General features: G+C 47.0%; 1 protein-coding gene across 1 annotated transcript in view; it reads right to left on the bottom strand.

The window, feature by feature from the left end:
- Nucleotides 1-27567, bottom strand: part of LOC129700399 (pleckstrin homology domain-containing family G member 3) — a 182073-nt gene that overhangs the window by 20381 nt on the left and 134125 nt on the right. The window contains exons 5-15 of the mRNA XM_055640847.1: nt 21265-21365; nt 18498-18567; nt 16985-17031; nt 13231-13381; nt 9857-9988; nt 9170-9352; nt 7212-7304; nt 5562-5648; nt 3808-3841; nt 2352-2447; nt 1320-1355 (exon numbers count right to left, since the gene is read on the bottom strand). Coding sequence (XP_055496822.1) covers nt 1320-1355; nt 2352-2447; nt 3808-3841; nt 5562-5648; nt 7212-7304; nt 9170-9352; nt 9857-9988; nt 13231-13381; nt 16985-17031; nt 18498-18567; nt 21265-21365 — 1030 coding nt within the window. The remainder of the gene's footprint in view (nt 1-1319; nt 1356-2351; nt 2448-3807; nt 3842-5561; nt 5649-7211; nt 7305-9169; nt 9353-9856; nt 9989-13230; nt 13382-16984; nt 17032-18497; nt 18568-21264; nt 21366-27567) is intronic.

Genomic DNA, 27567 nt, shown 5'->3' with positions numbered 1-27567 from the left:
ACCATTTAATCATGGCTGATCTATCTTTCCCTCATAATCCCATTCATCCAACTTCTTCCCATAACCCTGACACCCAAACTAATCAAGACTCTATCTCTGCCTTAAAAATATCCATTGACCTGGATCCACTGCATTCTGTGGCAATGAATTCCACAGATTCACCATCCTCTGACTAAAAAAAAATAAAAAAATCCTCATCTCCTTTCTACAGGCACGTCCTTTTATTAAGACCTAGACTCTCCCACTAATGGAAACATCCTTTCCACATCCACTCAATCCGAGCCTTTCACTATTCCGTAAGTCTTTCCACTGACTGGTTAGCACACAACAAAACCTTTTCACCGTATCAATAAACCAAAAACTAAACAGGGATGGTGTAGTAGAGAGTTAAAGCGTCCAACTCAGGAGGGACCACTACCTTGTCAGCCAGGTGGACCACTTAATGCTTTGTAATGGGAATGGATGGTGGGGAAGTGTGGGGGTGAACAATTAGTTGCCAAGAAGGAACAACCTGCTCTTGTTGGATGAGATGAAAGGATAAAGGGAGAAATTATTTCCCTGGTGGGAGAGGACAAAAAGCTAAAATTAGAGCCAGCCTAAACACGGTCTACAGCAAGCAAAGTGGGAACGCAAGATTCAGAGCCACACAAACAATTTATAAAGACTGGGGATTAATGGATAATTTCAAAGTTGAGATTTCGTCTGGCGAGTGATAAAGATCAGGTCAGGAGATAACAGCAACGGGTCAGGTGGTGAACTATCATGTGTGTAATTGTACAATTGGCAGCACGGTGGTGCAGCGGTAGAGTTGCTGCCTTACAGCGCCAGGGACCCGGATTCGATCCTGACTATGGGTGCTGTCTCTACCGAGTTTGTACGTACGTTCTCCCCGTGACCGCGTGGGTTTTCCCCGCATGCTCCGGTTTCCTCCCACACTCCAAAGACGTACAGGTTTGTTGGTGAATTGCCTTCAGTAAAGATCGTAAATTGTCCCGAGTGTGTAGGATAATGTTAGTGTGCGGGGATTGCTGGTCGGCGCGGACACGGTGGGCAGAAGGGCCCGTTCCCGCACTGCATCTCTAAAATTAGAAATTTAGCTGTGAACCTCACCCCCTTTAATATCAGTTGCTAGCTGGTGCAGAAGTTTGGGAATGAGTTATAAGGAATACGCAGTGTTTGGTAAGACTGCAATAGTTTTCACTCTAACGTGTGACAATAATAAACCGATACCCAAGGTAGTCTTCCAGGAGAAACAACTCCTCTCACACAAACCTGTGGAGCATGGAACTTGGAATTACTGTACACTGAACACTTACCACTCTGCACCAAGGATTTCAGGATCTGTTTCGCTGGCTCTGTAAGAGGAAAAAACAAATAAATAAGTGAACATATCAATCTGTTTTTCCAGAATGTATAAAATAACGGGGAACAAAAAATTGTCATTAATAAGGTCATAAGTGATAGGCGCAGAATTATGCCATTCGGCCCCTCAAGTCTACTCCACCATTCAATCATGGCTAATCTATCTCTCCGAACCCCATTCTCCTGCTTTCTCCCCAAGAATCTATCTGTTTCTGCCTTAAAAATGTCCATTGACTTGGCCTCCACAGCCATCTATGGCAAAGAATTCCTCAGATTCACCACCCTCTGACAAAATAAATTCCTCCTCATCTCCTTCTTAAAGGAACATGTTTTAATTCTGAGGCTATGAACTAGGCCACTAGTGGAAACATCCTCTCCACATCCACTCGATCCAAGCCTTTCACTATTCCTTTCATAAGCCCATGTGACAACTCTTCAGCAGCGACAACAATTCTCGAACACCTGGATTGGACTTTCTCCACCTGTCCATGCTCAATGCCCCACAGACTCAATCCCCACCCTTCCCCACCTATCCCAGGCTCAGTCGCTCGTAACTCCTACTCAGGCCCACTGCCCCAGGTTCATTCCCCACCATTACTCATCCAAGTGCACGGTCCCCCAGCTCAATCACTCTGGTCCCCTCCTCTTGCTCATCCCTCTTATTCCTTTCAGTCCCTACTTGAGTAAAGCTAGAGTCAATGAATTACAACCTGGAGCAGCAATTTTGAGTATGTCCCTTTCCCTTGCATCCTTCCACCATCCTCACTAAGGTCAACCACAGTGGTCCAGCAGAGGTGAGGTGCCAGATGGTGTGTGTTGAAAGAGAGGACTGTTTCCTCATGTAGTCGTTGAAAAATAGCTCTTGGACCTTGAACCTTTTTAAATCAGATTTTGTAGCTAAACCTCCATCTCGATACCACATATCCACTCTTCCCTTATAGCATTTTGTTGTCTCCCTCTAGTTTGCTTGGCCCCAAATTCGACCTTACCGGATTGCCTGCGACCCTTACGATAGCTCAAAATTTCCTCTTGGGTGGACATAGGCTTTTTTAACCGTTCTGGACTGTATCGATATTTGGAAGGATCTGGAAGGAACACAGCAGGAAGAGCAGCCAATTACTCGTCAGCTACCAAGGCCGTCACTGAGATACGCAGAATGGATGGAGCAAAACCCTCACAGTTTATCCACACGTCACTTGTTGGAAGAGTAAAGACCAATATACATCAAGTTACTGACAATCATAAGCACATAAGTGAGAGGAGCAGAATTGGGAAATTCAGCCCATCAAGTCTACTCCGCCATTCAATCATGGCTGATCTATCTGTCCCTTGTAACCCCATCCTCCTGCATTCTCCCCATAATCCCCAACACCTCAATCCTAGCCATAGCAAGTCCGAAAACTGTGTGTGAAACTGTTGAACAGTTATAATAATTTATCTTTAGCAATCATGTCTATAATAGACCCAGGTACAGGGCAGTCTGAAGAAGGGTTTTGACCCGAAACATCACCCCTTCCTTCTCCAGAGATGCTGCCTGTCCCGCTGAGTTAGTCCATCATTTTGTGTCCATCGTTAGCTCATAACTAAGCAACTAAGGTTCCTTGTATGATGCATCCCAAAATACTACACTCTTAAAGGAACCCATCCAGGTTATAGTTGAATGAAGCACTAAATTTCTCTAAGAAACTTGTTCCACTGATTGGCAACTCAATCATTGGAAGACCATTTCCACAGAGTTTTTCTTGAGCGTAGACTTATTCAAAGACAAAGGCCTCTAGGTCTGTTGTTCTGCATCAGGTCAAGGTGGCCACCATGCTAACACCATCTAGTACCTTCTTGGAAGGAACAAATTTACTCCGAGATCATCCTTCAGAGATGACATGGGTTGATTTAGACTACAGAGATACAGTGCGGAAATAGGCCCTTCGGCCCACTGAGTCCGTGCTGACCAGCGATCCCCGCACACCAACACTATCCTACACACTAGGGACAATTTCAATTTTACCAAGCCAATTAGCCTACAAACCTGTACGTCTCTGGAGTGTGTGAGGAAACCGAAGCATCGGGGGAAAACCCACGAAGGTCATGAGGAGAACATACAAATTCTGTACAGACAGCACCAGTGGTCAGGATCAAACTCAGGTCTCTGGCACTGGAGGCAGGAGCTACACCTACCGCTGCGCCAGTGTGCTATCAATAGTACTATTGCATCCCAGATAGTTCACCACCTGATCTGTTGCTGATATCTCCTGACCTGATGTTTTATCACTCGCCAGACAAAATCTCAACTTTGAAATTGTCCATTAATCCCTAGCCTTTATAAATTGTTTGTGTGGCTTTGAATCCGATCCATCTTTATTGTTGATGGCGAATGTTACTTGAAGAAGTTGAGATTTATAAGGTAAACTTGCCAGGAATTAGTGTAATTTATTCGTTTATACTTACAATAGGAATCCATTTCCAATATGGCTTCTTTTGCCTGAAAGTAAAGAACAAAGCATTAAATCACTGCATAACAGGAGGGGAGATAAGTCTTGGCATCATGCATAGAGCTAGTCAACCAGTAGACAGGGCAAGGACACTGGCATCAAGGACAACTGCTCAATATGCAATGCCCTGCATTAAATAAGCAGAATCAAATCACACAGACAGAACCCAAATACTTTTGAAGTATAAAGTTCGAGACCTGGGATGTGGAAAGGCCTGACGGGTGCTTGAGTTGTGTGGCTCAGATTGGAGTAAATTTATGCTTATCCCAGGACTGAGGGTAGCAATGGAGCAGAACTGGATGTTGTCTGAGACTAGACACAGCTGAGATGAGTTGGCTGGGACAGAGGAAGGATTGGGGACTGTATTTGACTACGTTCGGTTGGTTTGGCTTGGCTAGGACCGGCTGGCTTGGTTCAATTAGAGTAAGGAAAGTGGTACTTTAGGTTGAAGCCAATATCCTGCAGTTTAACTGACTGGTTTTGTCATCCACTGCATCCACTTTCATTGAAGAGAAAATAAATCTCCTGAAGGCACCCGTGTGGGTCTCAGAAACAAAATGAAATCATATGATTGTGAATTTCTTCAAAGCCTTTTACAGCAACAGTCTGAAATTGATTTGTGCGTTTTCCAAAGGCGTAGGCAAATTCATTTATTTAAGATGTGTAGGAAGGAACTGCAGATGCTGGTTTAAACACAAAATGCTGGAGCAACTCAACGGGACAGGCAGCATCTCTGAAGAGAAGGAATGGGTGATGTTTCAGGTCGAGACTCTTCTTCAGAGTAGAATCCTTGTAATCCTTGCTCTTTGTTGAAATAGCTCCATGATTAAACAGTTTAGTTTACTATATTGTCTCATGTGCTGAGGTACAGTGAAAAGCTTTTGTTGCGTGCTAACCAGAGAGCAGAAAGACTATAGATGATTAGAAATCAAGCCATCCACAGTGTACAGTTAGATACATGATAAAGGGAATAATGTTTAGTCCAGTAAAGTCTGATTGAGAGGGCCCAAGCGTCTCCAATGAGTTAGATGGTAGCTGCATTAAAGTGCATTATCAATGATGGTTCTGGATTACATTCCACCTCTGATTATCTAGTTATTATGTGCATCTGTATAAAGCAACTTGGATTGCAACCTTGTCGTGGTCGGGGAGCTTGTGTGTCTCAGTGACCCCTAGAGCTATGCCAGCGGGAGATTCTTCTCCTGTTAGGGTCTCCCATGCTGGACAGGTCGAAGGGTAGAGGCAAGACAAAGAGCGATCCACTGGTCCTCCAGGTTGAACACAGGGTTAAACTACCCTGTCCCGTAAAACAAATATGTTACGGAAACAGCAACTGAAGGAATCAAAACTACTGGGTGTGATGGACTTCCAGGGCTATCGACAGATGCGAGGATGAATGTACTGAGAAGACAACCAGACAGCATCCCAAGAACAGCCCTGCACTGGACACCGGAAGGGAAAAGGAAAAGAGGGAGACCCAAAACCACCTGGCGTCGAACTGTAGAGAAGGAAATGAAAACAATGGACCTGACCTGGGGTAGTATACAGAAGCTAGCCCAGAACACACAGGAGTAGAGGACCTTTGTTGCTGCCCTACATGCCAGGAGGCATAATAGGCAGTAAGTAAGTAGGTAAGTAAGTATAATGCAGAAGAGGCCTGATATTAGATACTGTGTGGCACAGCCCATTATATGTCAACCAGGAGCTCACCTTCTGAGGAATGATGGCGTGGTGATTCTCTAGAATCAGCCTCTTTATGTGATGAGTCCAGAGGCGCTTCTCTTCCACAGTCTTTGCCTGGAAACGATGAGAATGTCATGGTTATTAGGGTATAAAGACCGAGACATGGGAAGTGGTGAAGGGTTGCTTTGGAACTGTGCCTTAATGAAATGATTCGTCACTGTAAATGTGTCAATAACTCGGGTTATTATACAGTGCTCGGGTAAACTTAGTTTAGTTTAGTTTGGTTTAGAGATACAGCGCGGTACAAGGCCCTTCGGCCCACAGAGTCCGCGCCGACTAACACGATCCCACTCCATGGACAATTTACATTTATACCCAGCCAAGTGACCTACAAACCTGTACATCTTTGGAGTGTGGGAGGAAACTGGAGATCTCGGAGAAAACCCACGCTGGTCAAGGGGTTGTTACTTATTCGATATTTTAGTCTTTAAGCGTCGGAGTGGAAGAGGCATTTAAAAACTACTAAATGCTCCTCAACACTTGCAGAAAATAAATGGGGCTGGGGCTTTGCCGGCTGTTAAAGATTCCACCGGGTGGCGCCGTCAGTGATGGCAGCCTCGCCAACGGTCTGTCTGTCTTTTCGGCGTTTGTGTTATTTTTAGTGTGTTTTAAAAAGTTTGTGTTAATGTTCTCTGGTTTGTTTTATGTGGGAGGTGGGAGAGGGGTCGGGGGAAACTTTTTTCCAATCTCTTACCTTGCCAGAGATGCGATTCTTTTCCGGATCATATCTCCGGTCACTCGGCAGCCTAACATCATGGAGCTGGCGGCCTTGCTCGAGAATGACTTTGAGACCCACCGCGGGGACCTGGACTTACCATCAGAGCCTGCGATCCCTTGCCTGGGATCGATGCTCCAACATTCCAACATCGAGGAGCTTGCAGTCTCGGGTAGAGACTGATGTCGGGAAGCTCCAAAGCTGCAGAAGGTTCAACCAGCCCCGACCAGGGGTCTGATTGCCCGGCGCGGGGGTGCTGAGATTCCCCCCCCCCCCCCGATGCTGGAGCTTGATCACTCCAATGCAGAGGGCCTGATCAGCGGCTACGGGAGCCAAGACGGTTGCCGAACCAGCAGGTCCGTTGCCGAACCAGCAGGTTGAGGAACAGCTTCTTTCCGGCGGCTGTCACCCTACTCAACAACGTACCTCGGTGACTGCCAATCACCCCCCCCCCCCCCCCACGGACACTTATTATTTTTTTTAATTCAAATCGTTTGCTATGTCGCTCTTCAAGGGAGATGCTAAATGCATTTCGTTGTCTCTGTACTGTACACTGACAATGACAATTAAATGGAATCTGAATCTGAATCTGAATCTGAATCATGTGTCATGTTGCATTTTATTGGTATGACTATATGGCATATAAAAAATCTTCGTATGTTGTAAAATACACTTGGCTAATAAATTATGATTATGATTATTATAATGGTTTGAGGTTGGACCAATGATCCTGGAAGAAAGTTCTGCCTCATGCTCATTCTGCCCATAATGTGGTGACATTGTAGAAAAGAGAACATGAATGGTTAAGCAACTGGGTTAAGATGGACAATGGTGCCAGTGAGGAGGAGTGGAAGGAAGGCTCTACGTGGTACAAATGTTCCTGAAATCAACAGTTCCCATACCTGGACTGTGTGTTGCTGCTTTGGGTTCTTGTAGTGAGACAGTCCGAAGCACAACGAGTCCCTCGTGCTTTCAATGAGCATCAATGCAGAGCACTGCCACAGGGAGAAGAAAATAACTCCATTACAATCCAAGCTTGACTTGCATATCTTTCATTCATTGTTCTTTCCCTCTCTACATCATTGTCTATATCTCTCGTTTCCCTTTCCCTTAACCAGTCTGAAGAAGTTCTCGACCTGAATCGTCACCCATTCCTTCTCTCCAGAGATGCTGCCTGTCCCGCTGAGTTTCTCCAGCTTTTTGTGTCTATCTTTGGTTTAAACCAGCATCTGCAGTTCCTTCTTACACTTGACATTTTACTTCCTTCAGATGAGGTGACCTGTCCACCCCCCACCCCAAACACCCCCTCCCACTGCTCCCCGACCAAAATGACAACAAGCAAAATGACAACCCTCCTCCAACCTCATCTACTGCATCCGTTGCTCTTTGTGTGAACTCCTATATATCAGTGAGCCAAGCACAGACTGGGCAATCGCTTCGCTGAACACCGATACTCAGACCGCCTGGACCAACGCAATCTCCCAATTGCCAAACATTTTAACTCCCCTTCCCATTCCCACACTGACCTTTCTGTCCTGGGCCTCCTCCACTGTCAGAGTGAGGCCACATGCAAATTGGAGGAACAGCACCTCATATTTCGCTTACAAGACAGTTTTCAACCCAGTGGCATGAATATTGATTTATCTAATTTCAAGTAACCCCTGCATTTCCTCTCTCTCTCTCTGCCCCCTCCCCCACCCTAGTCACCTGCCAGTTCCACTGTTCGTATCCATATATCCGTTCGTTATCACTTCGTTTACAGCCAACAATGGAACATTGCGGGCTCCACTTTTTCTTAGTCAATGGTGCCGGCTCTGATTCATTCTGAACCTTATCACACATCTAGTTTCCCTCTCCCCGACTCTCAGTCTGAGGAAGGCTTTCGACCCGAAACATCATCAAATCTCTTGTCCAGAAATGCTGCTTGACCCGCTGAGTTACTCCAGCATTTTGTGTCTATCTTCAGTGCAAACCGGCATCTGCAGTTCCTTCTTGCACATGACAACCAGCAACATCCATTCCCATCACCTACTTTCCAGCAACAACATTTAAACCAATGGTAGACACAAAAAGCTGGAGTAACTCCAAACTCAACGGGTGAGGCAGCATCTATGGAGAGAAAGAATTTGCGACGTTTCGGGTCGAGACCCTTGTTCAGACTGATGTCAGGGGAATGTAGGCGGAGACAGTAAGGCTAGTGGGAGAACTGGGAAGTTCCATGGGTAGTTTACACCCTAGCGGTATGAACAGTGACTTCCCTAACCCGGACTACAGGTTCCGACATTTAAACCATGGCCCCTCTCCGTGGTATCTCTTGCGTTTGCACAGGCAACAACCATGAGAAGTCTAGGCACCACTTATAGCACCCTAGCAAATGAATGTCAGTGGGTTTCCCCGAGTATCTATTATTTCACATCACCTTCAGTGAAATTCTTCCATCTTGTTACTCACTTCCTTAATGCTATACACAAACTGCTTGAACCCATCGATTAGATTCTCATCTGTATCTCATTCCCTAAATGAGTGGTGAGTAATAGCTGCCATGGCGGGTAGTTGAGGCAGGTACTATTATGGCAAAGGAACGGATTAGAGGGTTGTGGGACAAATGTGAATATCTTAAATGGGGCATCTTGGTCAACATGGGCGAAGGGCATGTTTCCATGCTGTATGACCCATAAAAGCACCTAAACTTGATTAGATTCTAGCCTCTGCCTCATTCCTGAATATTATCATTCAACATACAAACCATGTGGCCACCCTAGTTAGATGCCAGCCACTAACTCACTCCCAGCCACTGATCAACAGCCCAGTGTATTTAACGCTATATGCCCATTGGTAAATAGGTGGATGTAGGAGTTACCATGATGTGATGCTTGTAAATGAAGTGTTCGCCTCTCTTCTTGGCCAGTAGGAGGACCTTGTCGAAAAGGAATAAAGTGCGTTCATTTTTGGCGCGGTGAATCCGGAAGGTTCCTTCCAGGACAAGCTCCCCGTACGTTGTAAGGTCCGGCCCGTCCCAGTGTATCATCAAGCTCTGTACTTCCTGGGAAGGCAACATGAGAGGTCAGCTTCATCACAGCCACCACCACAAGAGTGGACATATCAACACCCCTACCGGGATTCCATCGGACACTGGCGGCACGGTGGCGCAGCGGTAGAGTTGCTGCCTTACAGCACCAGAGACCCGGGTTCAATCCTGACTACGGGTGCTGTCTATACGGAATTTGTACATTCTCCCCGTGGGTTTTCTCCAGGATCTCCGGTTTCCTCCCACACTCCAAAGACGTACAGTTGTTTTAGGTTAATCGGCTTGGTATAATTGTGAATTGCCCCCAGTGTGTGTAGGACAACATTAGTGTGTGGGGATCGCTGGATGGTGCAGACACAGTGGGCCGAATGACCCGTTTCCAGGCTGTATCCCTAAACTAAACCAAACTAAACTTGCGAGAGGATTGAGGAAGACAAACGTGGGAGATAGAGGATGGAGGTGGCGAAGTGGGAGGAAGGAGAGTGGGAGTGATACAGCGTAGAGACCTAGTGTACATACCTGCAGCCGGATAGCATGCTCGTGTTTCCTCTTCATGTCATTGATGTACCAGGCTACACCTGTCATGGTGTCAATAGCTTCATCAATCACCTCATAGCCCTCCTGGGTGACGTCAAAGTGCTTTGCTATTTCCTGTGAGAAGGACAGATAGTGTGGAACCTTCAGTATGACATGGGTTAAGATAGCTGGAGCAGCGCCAGAGGCCTGGGTTCGACCCCGTCTACGGGTGCTCTAAGTACAGAGTTTATACGTTCTCCCCGTGACCTGCGTGTATTTTCTCTGGGATCTCTGGTTTCCTCCCACACTCCAACAACGTACAGATTTGTAAGCTAATTGGAGACAGACACAAAATGCTGCAGTAACTCAGCAGGACCGGCAGCATCTCTGGATAGAAGGAATGGGTGACATTTCGGGTCGAGACCCTTCTTCAGACTATAGAAGGGTCTCGAGATGTCACCCATTCCTTCTAGCCAGAGATGCTGCCTGTCCTGCTGAGTTACTCCAGCATTTTGTGCCTATTTCCTGTTTAAACCAGCATCTGCAGTTCCTTCCTACACCATGTAGGCTAATTGGCTTGGTATAATTGTAAATTGTCCCTAGTGTATGTAGGATAGTGTTAGTGTGCGGGGATCGCTGGTCGGCGCTTCCAACTAAGCTAAACTAAACCAAGGACCTTTGGACATCCTTTGACGTACAGCACAAGATTCATGATAGACATCCTTTGACATACAGCTAGCTATAACCTAGAGCATGACAAGGTTCTTGATTGTCATCCTCAAGGGCCTGTCCCACTTAGGCGACTCTTTAGGTGACTGCTGGGGACTAATTTTAATGGAATTCACCCATGACATGTGACAACAATCTACGTCAACACACACCTACGACAACACCTACGTCAACCTAAAACAGCAAAAATTGTCGCCGAAAAAGTTTTATCTCTGTTGATATATTTATGGCAGTCGCCTGTAGTCGCCCAAAAAAATCACCAAAGTGGGAGGCATATTACTAAAATGCCATACAAATAAAGGATTGAATAGCATGTCGTTTTACTAGATGTTAGTGTTTTTGAGAATGTATTGTGATCGATGGTAAGAAATTAGAGAGTGCACACGTGGTTTCATGGGTCAAATCTGACGGTTGTGAGTGGAATGTTTAGAGCCGTACGGTAACTGGGGCTGGACGGCTTTCCTTGTGAACGAGTGTCTGGGAAACTAATGCAAGTTGATGGAGCCCAGTTGATCGGTGACGACAATGGGAATATATGAATGCAGCTGTTCGAATCCGCTCCACCATTCAATTAGAACGCACGTCCTCTCCTTTCTTCTCTTCAATTGTTAGGTTCATAGAGCTATACAACATGGAAACAGGCCCTTTGACCCGACTCAGCCATGCCCACCGAGCTGCATAATTGAGTTCATCCCATTTCCCTCCGTCTGGCTTTATATTCCCCCAAACCTTTCCTACCCACATACTGTAACTTGAACATTTACCCATCTCCACCACCTTCCTCTGGCAACGCATTCCATACCCATCAAAAAGTTGTGTGAAAAGGTTGCCCTTTTTAATTCTTTTCCCTCTCACCTTAAATCCATGTCCTCTAGATTAGACTCCCTGTGGGAAATGACGTCATTCATCTAATCTCTGCCCTTCATGATTTTATAAACTTCAATAAGGTCACCCCTCAGCTTCAGGGAAGACAAAGAGAGACCCAGTCTATCTAACGTCTCCTTATATCTCAAACCCCCACTCTTCCTGCCACAGTTTCCAGTAACATTCTTGTAATTGTTTTTTAAACACACCATTTCCAGTTTAATGACATCCTTCCTACAGCCTGCTGGCCAGAACTGTACTCCAAATGTGGCCTGTTTCTTTACCAACGTCTTGTACGGCTGCGATATGTTGCCTCCTGTACTCTGCCCGAGTCGTCCTACCAGTTCCACTGTTCACATCCTAGTATCATCCCTCTTGTTGTCATGCTGTCCCCAGCCAACAATGGGCAACTATGGGCTCCACCCTTCCTGAGGCCCTGATTTGTTCTGGCCTTTCCTCGCCTTCCCTCACCTCTACTTTCAGTCTGAAGAAGGGTTCCGACCCTAAACGTCACCTTTTTTCTGCAGAGATGCTGCCTGACCCACTGAGTTACTCCAGCATTCTCCTGTACACTGCACTGTGACCAATGAAGGCAAGCGTCCCCAACACATCCAGCTGCCAACGAAGTCCCCTTCACCCGTATCCACTGATCACGTGCTGGGATTTCTTCCACCTCCATCTCTTTTCCAGCTTTACCCACCCCGCTACAAACAATCTGAAGAAAAGTTCCAACCCAAAATGCCTTCTGTCCATTCCCTCCATAGATGATACCTGACCTGATGAGTTACTCCAGCACGGTGCGTTTTGTCTTCTTCACCATCACTATTTTAAAGGCACTGTGAACCTGTCCCACTGTTGCACTACACTCAGTTATCAGTTTGCATGAGCAAACTGATAGTCATCTTGCACATAGGCACATAATGCTGGAGTAACTCAGTGGGACAGGCAGCATCTCTGGAGAGAAGGAATGGGTGACATTTCAGGTCAAGGCCCTTCTTCAGGCTGATAGTCAGGGAAAAGGGAAATAAGAGAGATAGACGGAGATGTAGAAATAAAAAACAAATATAGAACAAATATTTTTGCATATCTTTTGCAAGATATGCAAAAAAGGTAACGATGATAAAGTAAACAGGCCATTGTTTGCTGTTTGTTGGGTGAGAACGAGAAGCTGGTGCGAATTGGGTGGGGTAGGGATGGAGAGAGAGGGAATGCAGGGGTTACTTGAAGTTAGGGAAATCAATACTACTTTGTCATCTTGTGCATGTTATTTGTTTTAACTGTCCAATTCTCTAGACCCTCTGCCATTGGGGAATCTCTGGCTATGCTTGTTCTTCTGTGCCTAGATCCCCCCCCCCCCCCCCCCTCCCCCCCCACCTTGCGGATGGCCCACATTGTTCTCCTTTACCCATACCTGCTAAAAAGCCCTTCAACATTGTCATTCCAGGTTGTTCTACATTCAACCCAAACCTTACAGCAGAATGACCATGTGTGTAGGAATGAACTGCAGATGCTGGTTTACACCAAAGATAGGCACAGCATGTTGGAGTAACTCAGCGGGTCAGGCAGCATCTCTGCATAGAAGCAATGGGTGACATTACGGGTCGAGCCCCTTCTTCAGTCTGAACTTCTTCAACTTGGGAACATTTACTTTGGATACTGACTTACCTGTCAGCTGAAAAATATTCTCCTATAGACCCCTTATAATTTTGCCGATTTCTGCTAAATCGTTTCTTAAACTTCTCTACCCCAAGTCCATCCCAGGTCTGCCTCTTCATCCCGCTTACCTGCAGCAGGAGATGGTACTTGAGGATCCTCTGTACGGGCTTCAGCAGGTAGGATCCCAGCGGGAGGTAGCGCTTCAGCGTTGACTGGCGTTCCCTGAAGAACTTGGCCAGGACCTTGTTCCTCATGCACTCGGTCAGGGCTGCCACGGAGCTGCGGGAGGCAAAAGGTGAAGGGGGCGGCTCACTCAATGAAGGAAGGGAGAAACTAAACAATGGGGTGGAGGCTGCCTTTAGGGTGGCGCAGCGGTAGCGCCAGAGACAAGGGTTCGATCATCACTACGGTTGCTCTCTGTATGTTCTCCCTGTGACCCAATACGTTTCCTCCGGGTGTTCCGGTTTCCTCCCACTCTCCAAAGACTTATTGTATTGTAGGTTAATTGGTTTTGATAGAATTGTAAAATTGTCATAACGTCATAAGTGATAGGAGCAGAATTAGGCCATTTGGCCCCTCTGGTCTAATCTGCCATTCAATCATGGCTGATCTATCCTTCTCTCTCAATCCCATTCTACTGCCTAACCATAACCTTGACACCCGTACTAATCACAAATCTATCAATCTCTGCCTTAAAAATATCCATTGACAGCCTCCAGAGCTTTCTGTGGCAATGAATTCCACAGGTTTACCACTGTCTGACTAAAGAAATTCCTCCTCATCTCCATCCTTTTGTCTCTGATCCTAGATTCTCCCACTAGTGGAAACAACCTCTCCACATCCACTCCATCCAGGTCTTTCACTATTCGGTAAGTTTCAATGAGGTCCTCCCCCATCCTTTTAAACTCCTGTGAGTACAGGCCCAGTGCCGTCAAATGCTCATCATATGTTAACCCAATCACTCCTGGGATGATTCTTGTCAACCTCCTTTGGACCCTCTCCAAAGCCAGCATGTCCTTCCTCAGATAGGGGGCCCAAAATTGGTGACAATACTCCAAATGTGGTCTGACCAGCGCCTTATAAAAGCCTCAGCATTACATCCCTGTTTTTATATTCTTGTCCTCTCAAATAAATGCCAGCATTGTGTTTGCCTTCTTTACTATCAATCCAGCTTGCAAATTAACTCTTTGGAAACCCTGTACTGTACCAGCACCAAGTCCCTTTTCTGAATCCTCTCCCCATTTAGAAAATAGTCTACGCCTTTATTCCTACTACCAAAATGCATGACTCCCCACTTTGCTATGCTGTCTTCCATTGGCCCCAGTGTGTAGGATAGTTTTAGTGTACGGGGTGATCACTGGTCGGCGGACACGGTGGGCAGAAGAGCCTATTTCCGCGCTGTATCTGTAAAAGTTTCCAAAAAAAAAAATTCGGAAGACAGTAAGATCAGTGAAGCAGGCAGAGGACATCTGGTGCAAATCATTCACTCCTGGGATGATTCTTGTAAATCTCCTTTGGACACTCTCCAAAGCCAGCATGTCCTTCCTCAGATAGGGGGCCCAAAATTGGTGACAATACTCCAAATGTGGTCTGACCAGCGCCTTATAAATGGTTTCATTCTATACACCATGCCAGGTTAGTTCCTTATGGGAGTTATCCAATAAGTTTCAAATCTAGCTTACTCCATGGCCTGCCTATTCTGAAATACTTAACCAGTGCATGTAGAATTGTCATGTTATTGCTCTGTCTACAACTTCCATGGTGTGTTAGTCTTTAATATACAAGGCTGAGGTAAAGCAATTTACGATGTTGCCATTTCTCTGAGTGGAAATATGCAATGCTCTATCACTAACACGGGAGCTAAAGCCCCTGTTCCACTGTACGAGCTAATTCACGAGTTCTCCCGAGTTTCCCCCAATTCGAACTCGGACAATTACGGTAGTAGGTACTTGGGGACTCTCATGGACACTCCCCGCACTGTTGAAGAAACTTCACGAGCTTACCGGGTTTCCCGAGTACCTGCCGTTAGCGTTACGAGCCGCTAAGAGACGTCCCGAGCTCCGACTACGCACATTCTACGGACTTACCACGAGTTTGATTTTTTTTTAAACTCGGGAGAGCTCTTGGGTAAACACGTACAGTGGGACAGGCGCTTTACTCAGAGTTTACCCAACTGATTATCCATCTCAGGTTGAAAAGACAGAGGTTGCAGGGCAAGGGGAGAGGACAGAGAGAGTAAGCCAAGCTGGATTGCTCATACATGGACCAATTTGTCTCCTTCTCTGCTTTAATCATACAGAGATTCTGTGTTCCAAATCATAACTACTTGACACTGGGAAATATTAAACCACAACTCGTCTCGTGTTTTATTTTGCAAAATGTCCAAAATCATAATTTCCTTTGGGTAGTGACCTTCATGCCAGCTGAAACATTTTGTATCTCTTATAATTTTGAAGATCTCTGCTAAGTTTTTCCCTAACCTTGTCTTTTCCAAGAACAATCACTGAAGGAGGGTCTCGACCCGAAACGTCTCCTATTCCTTCTCTCCAGTGATGTTGCCTGTTCCGCTGAGTTACTCCAGCATGTTGTGTCTCTCTTCAGTTTAAACTAGCATCTGCAGTTCCTTCCTACACAAGCTCTCAACAAAACAAAACTCTCATGTCTGATATGTGTGCAGCAATATAAACCACATTTAAATTCAGAAGCAGAGCAGAAACAGAGAGAAAGGGCAGATGAACATCTATAGACATTGAGATACAGTGTGGAAACAGGCCCTTCGGCCCATTCAGTCTGCGTGGACTAGTAATCATCTCGTACACTCGCACTATCCTACACACTAGGAACAATTACAATTTTACCGAAGCCAATTAGCCAACAAACTTGGACGTCTTTGGAGTGTGGGTGGAAACTGGAGCAACCGCAGAAAACCCGTGCGTTGTCAGGGAGAACGTACAAACTACGTACAGACAGCACCTGTAGTCAGGATTGAACCTGGGTCTCTGGTGCTGTAAGGCAGCAACTCTACCGCTGCGCCACTGTGCGCTGTGGATCAGATGCATCTCATCTGAATTACAGCTCGATTCCTTCAAGTTATTCGATACACCAGAGAAGGAAGTTGTTATATTTCTTCGTACTAAAGATCCAAAGATATGGGGAGAAGTTAGAATGGGGTACAGAAGTAAATGATCGGCCATGATTGCATTAATTGAATAGCCTCTTTCTGCTATGTCACTGTGTTGCTGCATGGGGAATGGCAGCCTAGATTAGATGATCTATTAATTGAAGTAGGGAGATGAGCCCATGAACCTCTGATGCAGAGACAGAAATGCTACCAATGACACTCAAAGTCAGCAGAAGCAGACATCATCAATATCAAAGACTCGTTGGGTCTGAAACAATGGAATGAGCCATTCTGGAAACCACAACCTGCCTTCGTTTACAGAATAGGAGCCTCTGAACATGTCATAGAGTCACAGTCATACAGCATGGAAAAAAGGCCTTTCGGCCCAACTTGTCCATGCTGAGCAACACGCCACATCTACACTAGTCCCACCTACCCACACTTGGCCCCTAACTCGGCCCATAACTCTCCAAACCTATCCTATCCATGTACCTGTCCAATGTCGTTTAAATGTTAAGATGGTACCTGCCCCAACTACCTCCTCCTCATACTCCTTCCACATACCCACCATCCTTTGTGTGAAAAAGTTGCCCCTCAGGTTCCTATTATATATTTCCCCCGTCACTTTAAACCTACGTCCTCTGGTTCTCGATTGTATTGCAGTATGTATTGAAGAACTCTCTCCTTGTACTCAACCCTAGCATGTGTTTGTGCCAAAGTGTTAAAAAGTGCGAAAACTTGATCAGATGATTTATACTTACTTGGGGTAGTTGGTACAGTACTGGGTGTAGATGTCAAAGTCCTGACTCTAGAAGAGAGAATAGAAGGCTTTATGACTTCACAGGTATAAAGTGTACAACAACTGGACGCGTAAACGCTCCCAACATTTCTACTCACTCAGATAATAGGGTCATAAGGAAAACAAGCAGAATTAGGCAACTCGGCTCATCAAGTCTACTCCATCATTCAATCATAGCTGATCTATCTCTCGCTCCTCAACCCATTCTCCTGCCTTGTGGTTATATGCACATAATCCCTAATGTGGTTCTGTGTAGAATATATCCATGTTCAAGAGCTCCAAGACTCACCTCCTAGATAACACAGCGTTACTAGGTAGAGTCCGTTCACAAAGATTCATGGGCATGGGCAACTGGAGACATCCAAACATGGATGAGTTTCAGATAGTTGGGATTTTGTTCCAAATTTAATGGGATTTAACCTCCGAGTCTTACCCCAGCCACCGTTTTTGTGGAGTTCCAATCATTTAAAAATCAGCTTTGCTGCACAGATGTAACATTTTCTTTCCCATTATCGTAGTTAGTCTGACAGGCCTCAGTTAGCGGATTAGATCCACAATATGCAGTAAAATACTCCCTTTAGGGATTATCAGGCCAGGTTCAATTTCCAGCAGACTAAAGGCCAGGCTCCCAAGACACCCAGATCAGTAGTCTATTGCTCCACTGTAGACATCTCAATGCTGTCCTGTGTAACTTAGAGTTGCTAATTGCACAACAGCAGATTTGTTTCTTCTTTCTAGGGTGGCACAGTGGTGCATTGTTATGCCCCTGTCCCACTTAGGAAACCTGAACAGGGAACCTCTGGAGACTTTGCGCCCCACCCAAGGTTTCCGTGCGGTTCCCGGAGGTTGCAGGTGGTTGCCGGAGGTTGCAGGTAGTGGAAGCAGGTAGGGAGACTGACAAAAACCTCCGGGAATCTCCGGGAACCGCACGGAAACCTTGGGTGGGGCACAAAGTCTCCAGAGGGTTCCGTTCAGGTTTCCTAAGTGGGACAGGGGCATTAGTGTTGCTGACTTACAGCACCAGAGATCCGGATTCGAATGCAACTACGAAGCTGTCTCTACGGAATTTGTACGTTCCCCGTGACCACGTGGGTTTTCTCCAGGTGCTCCGGTTTCCACCCACTCTTCCAAAGAAGTACAGGTATGTTGGTTAATTGGCTTTGGTTTAAATTGTAAATTGTCCCTAGTGTGTCAGATAGAGCTAGTGCACGGGGATTGCTGGACGGCACGGACTCGCCGGGTCAAAGGCCTGTTTCCGCCCTGTATCTCTAAACTAAACTTAAATAGAAGCAGATGAAACAGGCCATCTCCTTCCAAGGCTGATAAACCAGTTGGTGGAGGCCAGACCAGGGACAGGTCACGACCGTGCGTTGTCATTGAGGGAGAAGGTAACCAGGATATAAAGCAGCAAGTGGCCTCGTCCCCTGCGTCTCCTTTCATGCACGCATTCTGATGAGGGTTAAAGCATGACTTACCTTGTCTACAAAGCATCTTGCAATGGCAACAGGGTCATGGTGACAGCTGTCAAGGTCCTGCAGCAGTTCACTGTAAAGAGAGAAATCTGGAGTTTAGAAGAATGTGGGGGGACCTCATTGAAACATACCGAATAGTGAAGGGCTTGGATAGAGTGGATGTGGAGAGGATGTTTCCACCTGTGTGAGAGTCTAGGACTAGAGGTCATAGCCTCAGAATTAGAGGACGTTCTTTTAGGAAGGAAATGAGGAGGAATTTCTTTAGTCAGACGGTGGTGAATCTGTGGAATTCTTTGCCCCAAGAGGGCTGTGGTGGCAAACTCATTGGATATTTTTAAGGCAGAGATAGATAGATTTATGATTAGTGTCAGGGGTTATGGGGGGAAAGGGAGAAGAATGGGGTTAGGAGGGAGAGATAGATCAGCCATGATTGAATGGCGGAGTAGTCTTGATAGGCCGAATGGCCTAATTGTGCTCCTATCTCATGATCCTATGAAAACGTGAGAGAGAGACAATGAGAGAGAGAGAGAGCACGAGAGAAACGGGGAGAGTGGGAGCAATGGTGGGTGTGTGAGGGAGCGGGGGGATGAAGGAACGAGAGAGCGAGAGAGCAGGAGAGCGAGAGAGAAGCAGTGGAGAAAGACATTTGAAAGCGGGAAATGATCAGAAAATAAAAGAACTGAATAAGAGTACAGATGTCACACAATGCCACTGATTGAAAGAAAATTTGCCTACTCATTAGTTTAATTCCAACCATGAATTTCCATAAGTTTGCCTAGGAAGGAAACATAGGGACAATCTTTTGAATAAAATGAATGCATCCGAATTTGCAAGTCAATCGATCATTTCCAGTTATTTCACGCATCCGATCATTGGTCACGCTAGGCAATCGGACCTCAGTCCACCGGTTACACCCATTACTTTTAAAGCTTCAAAGAGTTAGTGTACGGAGATCGCTGGTCGGTGCGGACGCGGTGGGCCGAAGGGCCGGTTTCTGCGCTGTCTATTTTGGGTTTGTAGATGGACTGACCTTGTAAATACCCCCTTAGTGCTGGGGTAATTGCTGGGGTAATTGATGGGAACTTGGCAAGAATAAAATAATTCAGTGTAGTATTAATGCAAATGGGTGGTGGATAGTCAGTGAGGATTTGATGGGCTGAAGGGCCTGCAGTGGTGCTATATGACTATGAACCTGAATCTAAATACTGAGAGGTTGCGGGGATTGGAAGCTCTGGTTCCATAATGTCTCTGCCACCCAGTGATAATTCCACTGCTTTCTCTCCTCCACTCACATAAATAAACAGGGCACGGAGCGGCACTCAGCTAGCTCTGAGTCAAGCTGCCATTCAGCTGACTACTTGCTCCAACACACACCTTCACAATGCTGACGCAACGAGGGGAGTGGACAGGTGAGAGACACAGAGATGGTGAAGCAAACCTCAGACAAAGAGAGACAGAGAGAGAGAGAGAGAGAAAGACAGAGGGAGAGAAAAGGAGACACAACACATCTTCACCAGTAGGCACATGCAGAAGTTGCACATGCACGCACTGCACACTGGAGTAGGGAGTGAAGGCAAGGATGTGATGGGGAAATTCAGGGGCAGTCATAATACTTACCTGCAAAGTGCAAGTCCTATCAGAAGGAAAGATCATTTCAGCGCAGTGAGACGTATGAACGGCAGCCGATTACAGTTAAGTTGCCAACTCCGGACTTACTTTGCCCTGTAAACCCAGCTTCACCTACTCAGCTCTGTGTTACTTTTGGAAACATTCGGACAGGTCCATGGAAAGGATTAACACAAAATGTCGGAGTAACTCAGCGGGTCAAGCAGCATCTCTGGGGAACGCGGATGGGTGACGTTTCCGGTGGGGATCCTGCTTCAGACTTCTTAATGGGAAGGAAATGTTATGAGGGATATGGGCCAAATATAATAAATTCAGGAAGGTATGTCTGTCAGCGTGGATGCATTGAGCCGAAGGGCCTATTTCCACACTGTACGATGCACTAATTCCAAAGCCAACTTTGCAATGTTCAATTTGTATCTAAACAGTGCACACTATTCTCAGAGGCCAGGTGAAGACCCTGTTATCCATGAGAGGCTAGAGACAATATGTACATTTTACAGGGAAGAGAACAGATAGCATTAGCAATTTGCTGTCAAGCACTAATTTTTTGAAAGCTCTCTCCAGTTAGTCTCACACCCAGCTCCCTCCTCTCATGCTTCCAGATAGATACGGAACTTATTTTTGAAAGTTTCCCTTAAATCTACATACAGTGGATCCACATACAACTCCAATGACAGTTCATAACCACTCACAACTTTTTAATGAATTCTCCTTGTTTACCTAACAGTCATAGAGTGATACAGTGTGGAAACAGGGCCTTCATCCCAAACCGACCAACATGTCCCATCTACACTTGTCCCACCAGCCTGCTTTTGGCCCATATCCCTGTAAACCTGCTCTGAGCCATGGACCTGTCCAAATGTTTCTTAAATGTTGCGATTGTTCAAACATCTAAACCTGTGTCCCATGTCAGCGGAAATCTGTCTTTCCATCCCAGTCCCATCAAAACACGTAAACAACTCTGTTAAATATCAAAGTGGGTGACAGAAACAGAACCGAGAGTTGAAGAGAGGAAGGATCTTGGTAAACCATCGAAGGGGGAGAATAAGGTGAGAGAAAGGAAGTGGGGATTAAATCAGAATGGACTGAACGGTGTGGGATGGGGTGACTTGAGGAAGCAGAGGGATCTTCTCGTTCTCTGTACCTGTTAAACTCGTAGATGTCTTCAATGTTTCCAAACAGTGCAGAGACATGTTCAGGTCTGATTGGCAAATTTGAAGCATCAATGATGTAGCCCAGATAATCCTGGAAAGGAAAAATGGAAAGCATCGAGGTTAGATGTGGAGCCTTTGAACCAGAGTGAATGTTATCTTTTGTATCTGCTCCCAACGTTGCCCAATCACTGACCCCCATCAACCGCATGATCTGGCCGCTTAGAACGACGCAGTCTGTTGTCACGTGAACATTCCTCCTGACTTTGAGCTGAATAGCGAAGAGTACAACACAAGACCAGGCACTTCACCCCTCAGCCAGTCTGTGCCGGCCGAACATGATGCCAAATTAAACTAAATCTTTTCTGTCCGTACATGATCCATATTGTTCCAGTCCCTGCCTGTCTAAAAGCCTCTGAAACACCACTATAGTATCTGCTTCCACCACCACCACTCCTGGCAGTGCGTCCCAGGCCCCCCCTTCCACTCTCAGTAAAACTTGCCCCGCCCATCTCAACGGTGGTGTCGTCCGCAAATTTAAAGGCGGAGGTTTAACCGTGTCCGGCTACACACTCAGGGGACTGAGATCACAGCATTGAGGTGCCCCCTATGCTGATGGTTATTGAGAAGGAAACGTAGTTGCCAATTGTGGTTTGTTTATGAGGAAGGCGAGGATCCAGTTGCAGAGGTATGTGCAGAGGCCCAGTTTCCCCGAACTTGGTGACAGGTTTGGAGGGGATGATGGTGTTGAACGCTAAGCTACTGTTGATGTTTGTGTTTGTGCTGTCCACGTGGTCCAGTGTAGAGTGTGGAGCCAGTGAGATCACATTCCCCTATTGATCTATTGGGGCGGTAAGCACATTGTAGTGGGGACCAGGTTCCTGTTTAGGTTGTAGTTGATATGCACCATGACCATCCTCTCAAAGCACCTCATCACCATGGACATTAGTGTCAGTAGTCATTGAAGCCTGTCATCCTACTCTTCTTGGGCACCAGTATTATTTTTGCCTTTTCAAAGCATGCGGGAAATTCATATTGCAGTAATAAGAGATTGAAGATGAATGCAAAAATTCCAACCAGTTGGTTCACGCAGGGTTCGGGAACACAACCAGGTAGACCATCAAGTTCAGGCACGTTCCCATTTCTACAGATGTGCCGTAGAAACATTTTATCGGGATGCATCACAGCATGGTTTGGAAACTGCTCCGTTTAAGAAATTGCAGAGAATTATGGACGCAGTCCAGACCATCAAGCAAACCAACCTCCCTTCCACTGACTCCACCTACATGTCACGCTGCCTCGGCAAGGCCACCAGCATATTCAAGGATGATCATATTGAGTGGCGTTGCTGGCTCGAAGGGTCGAATGGCTTACTCCTGCACCTATTTTTTATGTTTCTGTTTACACAGTGGAGGGTGTGATTGTAATCATGTATAGTTTAGTTTAGAGATATAACGCAATAACAGCACACTGAGTCCCCGCCGACCAGCGATCCCCGCACACCAACACCATCCTACACAAGCTGGGGACAATTTACATTTTTACCGAAGCCTATTATCCTACACCCCTGTGTGGGAGAAAACTGGAGCATCCACGGGGAGAATCCACGTGGTCACAGGGTGAACGTCCAAACTCTGTCAGACAGTACCCGGCGTTAGGATCAAACCCAGGTCTCAGCTGCTGTAAGGCAGCAACTCTACCGCTGCACCACCATGCCACCTGTGTAGTCTTAACGCTAACTTGATAGCTTGAGACAAAAAAAGGTTCTCACTGCACCTCGGTACACGACACTAAACTAAACTTAAAAACGTTTAATATCCCATTCAAATCTGGGTCTAGGGCCATCTTACTCACTACGTTTTCACAAAATCTTTTCTCTTGACATGTCCCTCCCTGTTCTCCTGGCCCGCCCTGGTGGGATAACACAAACAAGAGATGAAGGGGTGTGGAGGACAGACACAGCCTTGCCCACATGTGGACTGCCACAATTCATTCAGTTGGAGGAGCGGCTCTGCTGTCAGCGACCAGAGGACTGGTGATGGGATCTAGTGAGTGGGTAGGGCTGTAGATGTCCTGGTTGAGTTGCTCCTAGCCCCGGCCAAGCTGGCCATCCACGAGTCAATGTGCCAGACAGAAGTGGGCTTTGCCCGAGACTGATGCTTGCCCCTTTACCGGGGCTACATCTGCGCCTGGGTGGTGTTAGAGAGGGAGGTGTTATTTGTAACATAGTTATTTGTAATTTAATGTTTGATGATTCTGTAATATGGTGGTGGGTATGTCACCACAGTTTTGGTTTTTGTATCATGTTGGAATTTAAAGAAATTATTTTTTGATACAAAGAAAAAAAGAATCATTCAGTGTCCAGAACACTGCGAGCTGACAGAGCAGATGTGTAAACACTGGTGGAGGCAACGCTGGTGGGAACGGACAACCAGAAGCATCGCAGAGACTTCCTGGGGAAATAGTTCCAGATAAACACTGCGGTCAGCAATTCTCAACAGAAACTGAAAATTCTCAATGCAAGTGGACATTGCATTACAGGCCAGCCTAGCACAGCCAGGAAGATGCAAGACATGACAGACTTTTCAATCTGGAACAAACATACAGATCACTGGGAGAACTCAGCAGGTTGAGCACTGTCAGTGGAGACAAAGGGGCTGTTGATGCTTTGGATCGGTAGGAGGGTGAACCGGGTTGATGCTTCTAGTCTCCTCATGGTCCATATAACAATATAACCATATAACAATTACAGCACGGAAACAGGCCATCTCGACCCTTCTAGTCCATGCCGAACACATAATCTCCCCTAGTCCCATATACCTGCGCTCAGACCATAACCCTCCATTCCCTTCCCATCCATATAACTATCCAATTTATTTTTAAATGATAAAAACGAACCTGCCTCCACCACCTTCACCGGAAGCTCATTCCACACAGCTACCACTCTCTGAGTAAAGAAGTTCCCCCTCATGTTACCCCTAAACTTCAGTCCCTTAATTCTCATGTCATGTCCCCTTGTTTGAATCTTCCCTACTCTCAGTGGGAAAAGCTTTTCCACGTCAACTCTGTCTATCCCTCTCATCATTTAAAAAACCTCTATTAAGTCCCTCCTTAACCTTCTGCGCTCCAAAGAATAAAGCCCTAACTTGTTCAACCTTTCTCTGTAACTTAGTTGCTGAAACCCAGGCAACATTCTAGTAAATCTTACTCGTCGGTCGGCTGCAGGGGGTGCCCCAGGGACACATAGATGGGTGGGCAAGGAGAGAGAGGAGGGGGATGTCGGCACACGGGATCGGTTCCAATACATCGAGCGCCCGGCCAACTGGACTTTGAATAATTGAGCCAAAAATGGCAGAGCCTGCATGTGTCATATATGCAGAAATAATTTCACATTGCAGTTGCATATGTGAAAAAATAAAGCACCATTGATATATTGGGGAAAGGAGCAGCAGGCAGAGGAAGGGCAGAACGTGCTGAACTCAGCACAGGGCGAGGTGGAGGAGTAATGGGAGAGGCGAGGACTGGAGGAGCAAGAGGCTAAAACCCACGCTCCTGCCATGTTTATATGCACAATCTGCTATAAGGGCAAGGGCAGGCGTAGTGTGGGACATGTTTACGCTGCGTAAACAACCCATGTGAAGGACATCGTCACCCTTGCTTGCATCAGTAGCGAGGTATGACTGGCACATACCTGCTCGAGCATTAGACACACACCATGCATGGCCAGAGCCTAGAATGAAACAGGATATGGGACCCGTGCCCAGTTTCTACCTGATGACTTATGAAGGTCGGCTCACAGTGCAAACCCCAGGCACGGCACGCACAGGATTGTCACGTGCAGAGGTGAGACGGTCAGTTCCTGGACGGCGATGTCCTTGGGAGGCTCGATCCTCTAACCAGAGTCAAGAAAGAATTTGCATTCAGTATTGTCAGGATTAAAGAACGTTCTTTTAGGAAGGAGATGAGGAGAAATTTATTTAGTGAATCTGTGGAATTCATTGCCACAGAAGGCTGTGGAGGCCAAGTCAGTGGATATATTTAAGGCAGAGACAGATAGATTCTTGAATAGTACAGGTCATGGGAGAAGGCAGGAGAATGGTGTTAGGAGGGAGAATTAGATCAGCCATGATTGAATGGCGGAGTAGACTTAATGGGCTAAATGGCCTAATTCTACTCCTATCAAGAGTCAAGAGAGTCAAGAGTCAATTTAATTGTCATTTGGACCCCTGGAGGTCCAAACGAAATGCCGTTTCTGCAGCCATACATTACACACAAATAGACCCCAGACACAACATAATTACATTTAACATAAACATCCATCACATAACTGTGATGGAAGGCCAAAAAAGACTTATCTCTCCACTGCACTCTCCCCCCCCCGATGTCAGAGTCAAAGTCAAAGCCCCCGGCTGGCGATGGCGATTGTCCCGCGGCCATTGAAGCCACGCCGGGTGGTGCGAGGTCGCACACCGGGTCTTGGTGTTGGAGCCCCTGGTGTGCGCTCGTAAAGTCCCGCGGCCGTTCCAGCCGCGCGGGGCAATGGTGTAGGCCCCGCTCCAGGAGCTCTTCGACCCCGCAACTCGGGCGGGGGAAGTCGCCGTTGAGGAGCCCCAAAAAGCGGTCTCCCTCCAGGGAGCCGCGCGGGGTCGTCCGAGCCGTCCGCAGACCCGCAGCAGCAGCCTCCGACTCAGCAGCAGCAGCGGCATCGGCAGCAGCAGCAGCAGCAGCAGCAGCGGCAGCGGCAGCGCTCCTCCACCGCTCCACCCGCTCCGGTCTCGGCCAGCTCCGCGACGGCAACGGTAAGTCGGCACCAGAGTCCCCGGCTTCTTCCCGTTGGAGGCCGCTCCTCGTTGCGGCCTCAACGACACCTGAGACCCGACGAAGAAAGGTCGGGTCTCCAGTGCAGGGAGAGACTCAAAAGTTTCCCCCCCCCACACACACACCCCAACATAAAATAAAATAACAAAAACTACACAGAAACACAGACAAAAAATAACAAAAACGCGGACAGGCTGCAGAGGCAGCTGCTGGCCAGAGCCGCGCCGCCTACCGGATGCTGTGGTTTCTCAGTACTACTCATAAGTATCACTTATAACCTTACGACATTCACAGCCCCGCACAGCCTCAGACATCCCAATGCAATGCGTCAGCAGAGTACTTTGAAACATCGCCACTGTCTCTCTCTCTCTCCATGCACCGGCTGCCGAGATGGGTTAATGTTTAAACCCCGATGTCTGGAGCAGTTAGACACTCAGAACTGACTGCAACCACAGTCACCTCGCTCCTCCCCACCCCGTCGCAGTTTCACATCACAGGGTGCACGAGGTACCCACAGCTCACCCCATCTTAAATAAATCTCACTGTGCTAGTGGCCTTGCGATTGCCAGGGACAACTGCTGTGGAATGAGAATTGGAGTCTGTGGGGAAAGATTATTCTTACTGCATCTCCAGACAAACTAGAGAGGGTGCGGAACATATTCGCAAGGATGGACAAACATCTCTGGATAGAAGGAATGGGGGACGTTTACGATCAAGACCATTCTTCATACTCAGTCTGACACCCAATCTGAAGAAGGGTCTCAAGATGAAACGTCACCCATTTACAACAGCGGTAGTTATGGTTGCCAACTTTCCCATATTAGCCGGGACATCCTGTATATTGGGCTAAATTGGTTTGTCCCATACGGGGCCGCCCTTGTCCCGTATTTGACTGGTACTACTCGGGTCGAGGGGATTGTCGGGTCGGCCTCACCCGTCCCGACGTAGTGCAGCCCGTGGAGTGCTGCAGCAGCGCCTCGCCCGTGGCCCCGTCGGTCGGCAGCCCAGCCAGCTGTCTGACCTTCGGACCTTCTCTTACTGCCGACACCACCACCCCTCCTACTCATGGCCGATCATCGGTTCATGAGTTAGATGGGGTGTCGGACTTTGCACGTGACGTCACGCGGGTCAAAACTCCTCAACTGGCCCGCCGGCTGGGCTTGTGTGCAGTCCAGCACCCGGGCCAACCTATCATTCACCCAGCCACGGCTGAGACGATCAACGAATTGCCGTCGGAAATATATCCCTTATTTTGACCTTTAGTACCTTATTTGGGAGTGAGAAAGTTGGCAACCCTAGCAGTAGTGTTGCTGCCTTACAGTGCCTCGAGACCTAGGGTAGATCCTGACTATGGGTGCTGTCTGTACAGAGTTAGTACATTCTCCCCATGACCACGTGGGTTTTCTCCGGGTGCTCTAGTTTCCTTCCACATTCCAAAGATGTGCAGGTTTGTAGGTTAATGGGCTTCTGTAAATTGT

Source organism: Leucoraja erinacea, chromosome 9 (genome assembly GCF_028641065.1).
Source record: "Leucoraja erinacea ecotype New England chromosome 9, Leri_hhj_1, whole genome shotgun sequence".
NCBI lineage: Eukaryota > Metazoa > Chordata > Chondrichthyes > Rajiformes > Rajidae > Leucoraja > Leucoraja erinaceus.
Note: the sequence above shows the minus strand (reverse complement) of the source record. Positions and strands in the feature narration are given on the sequence as shown.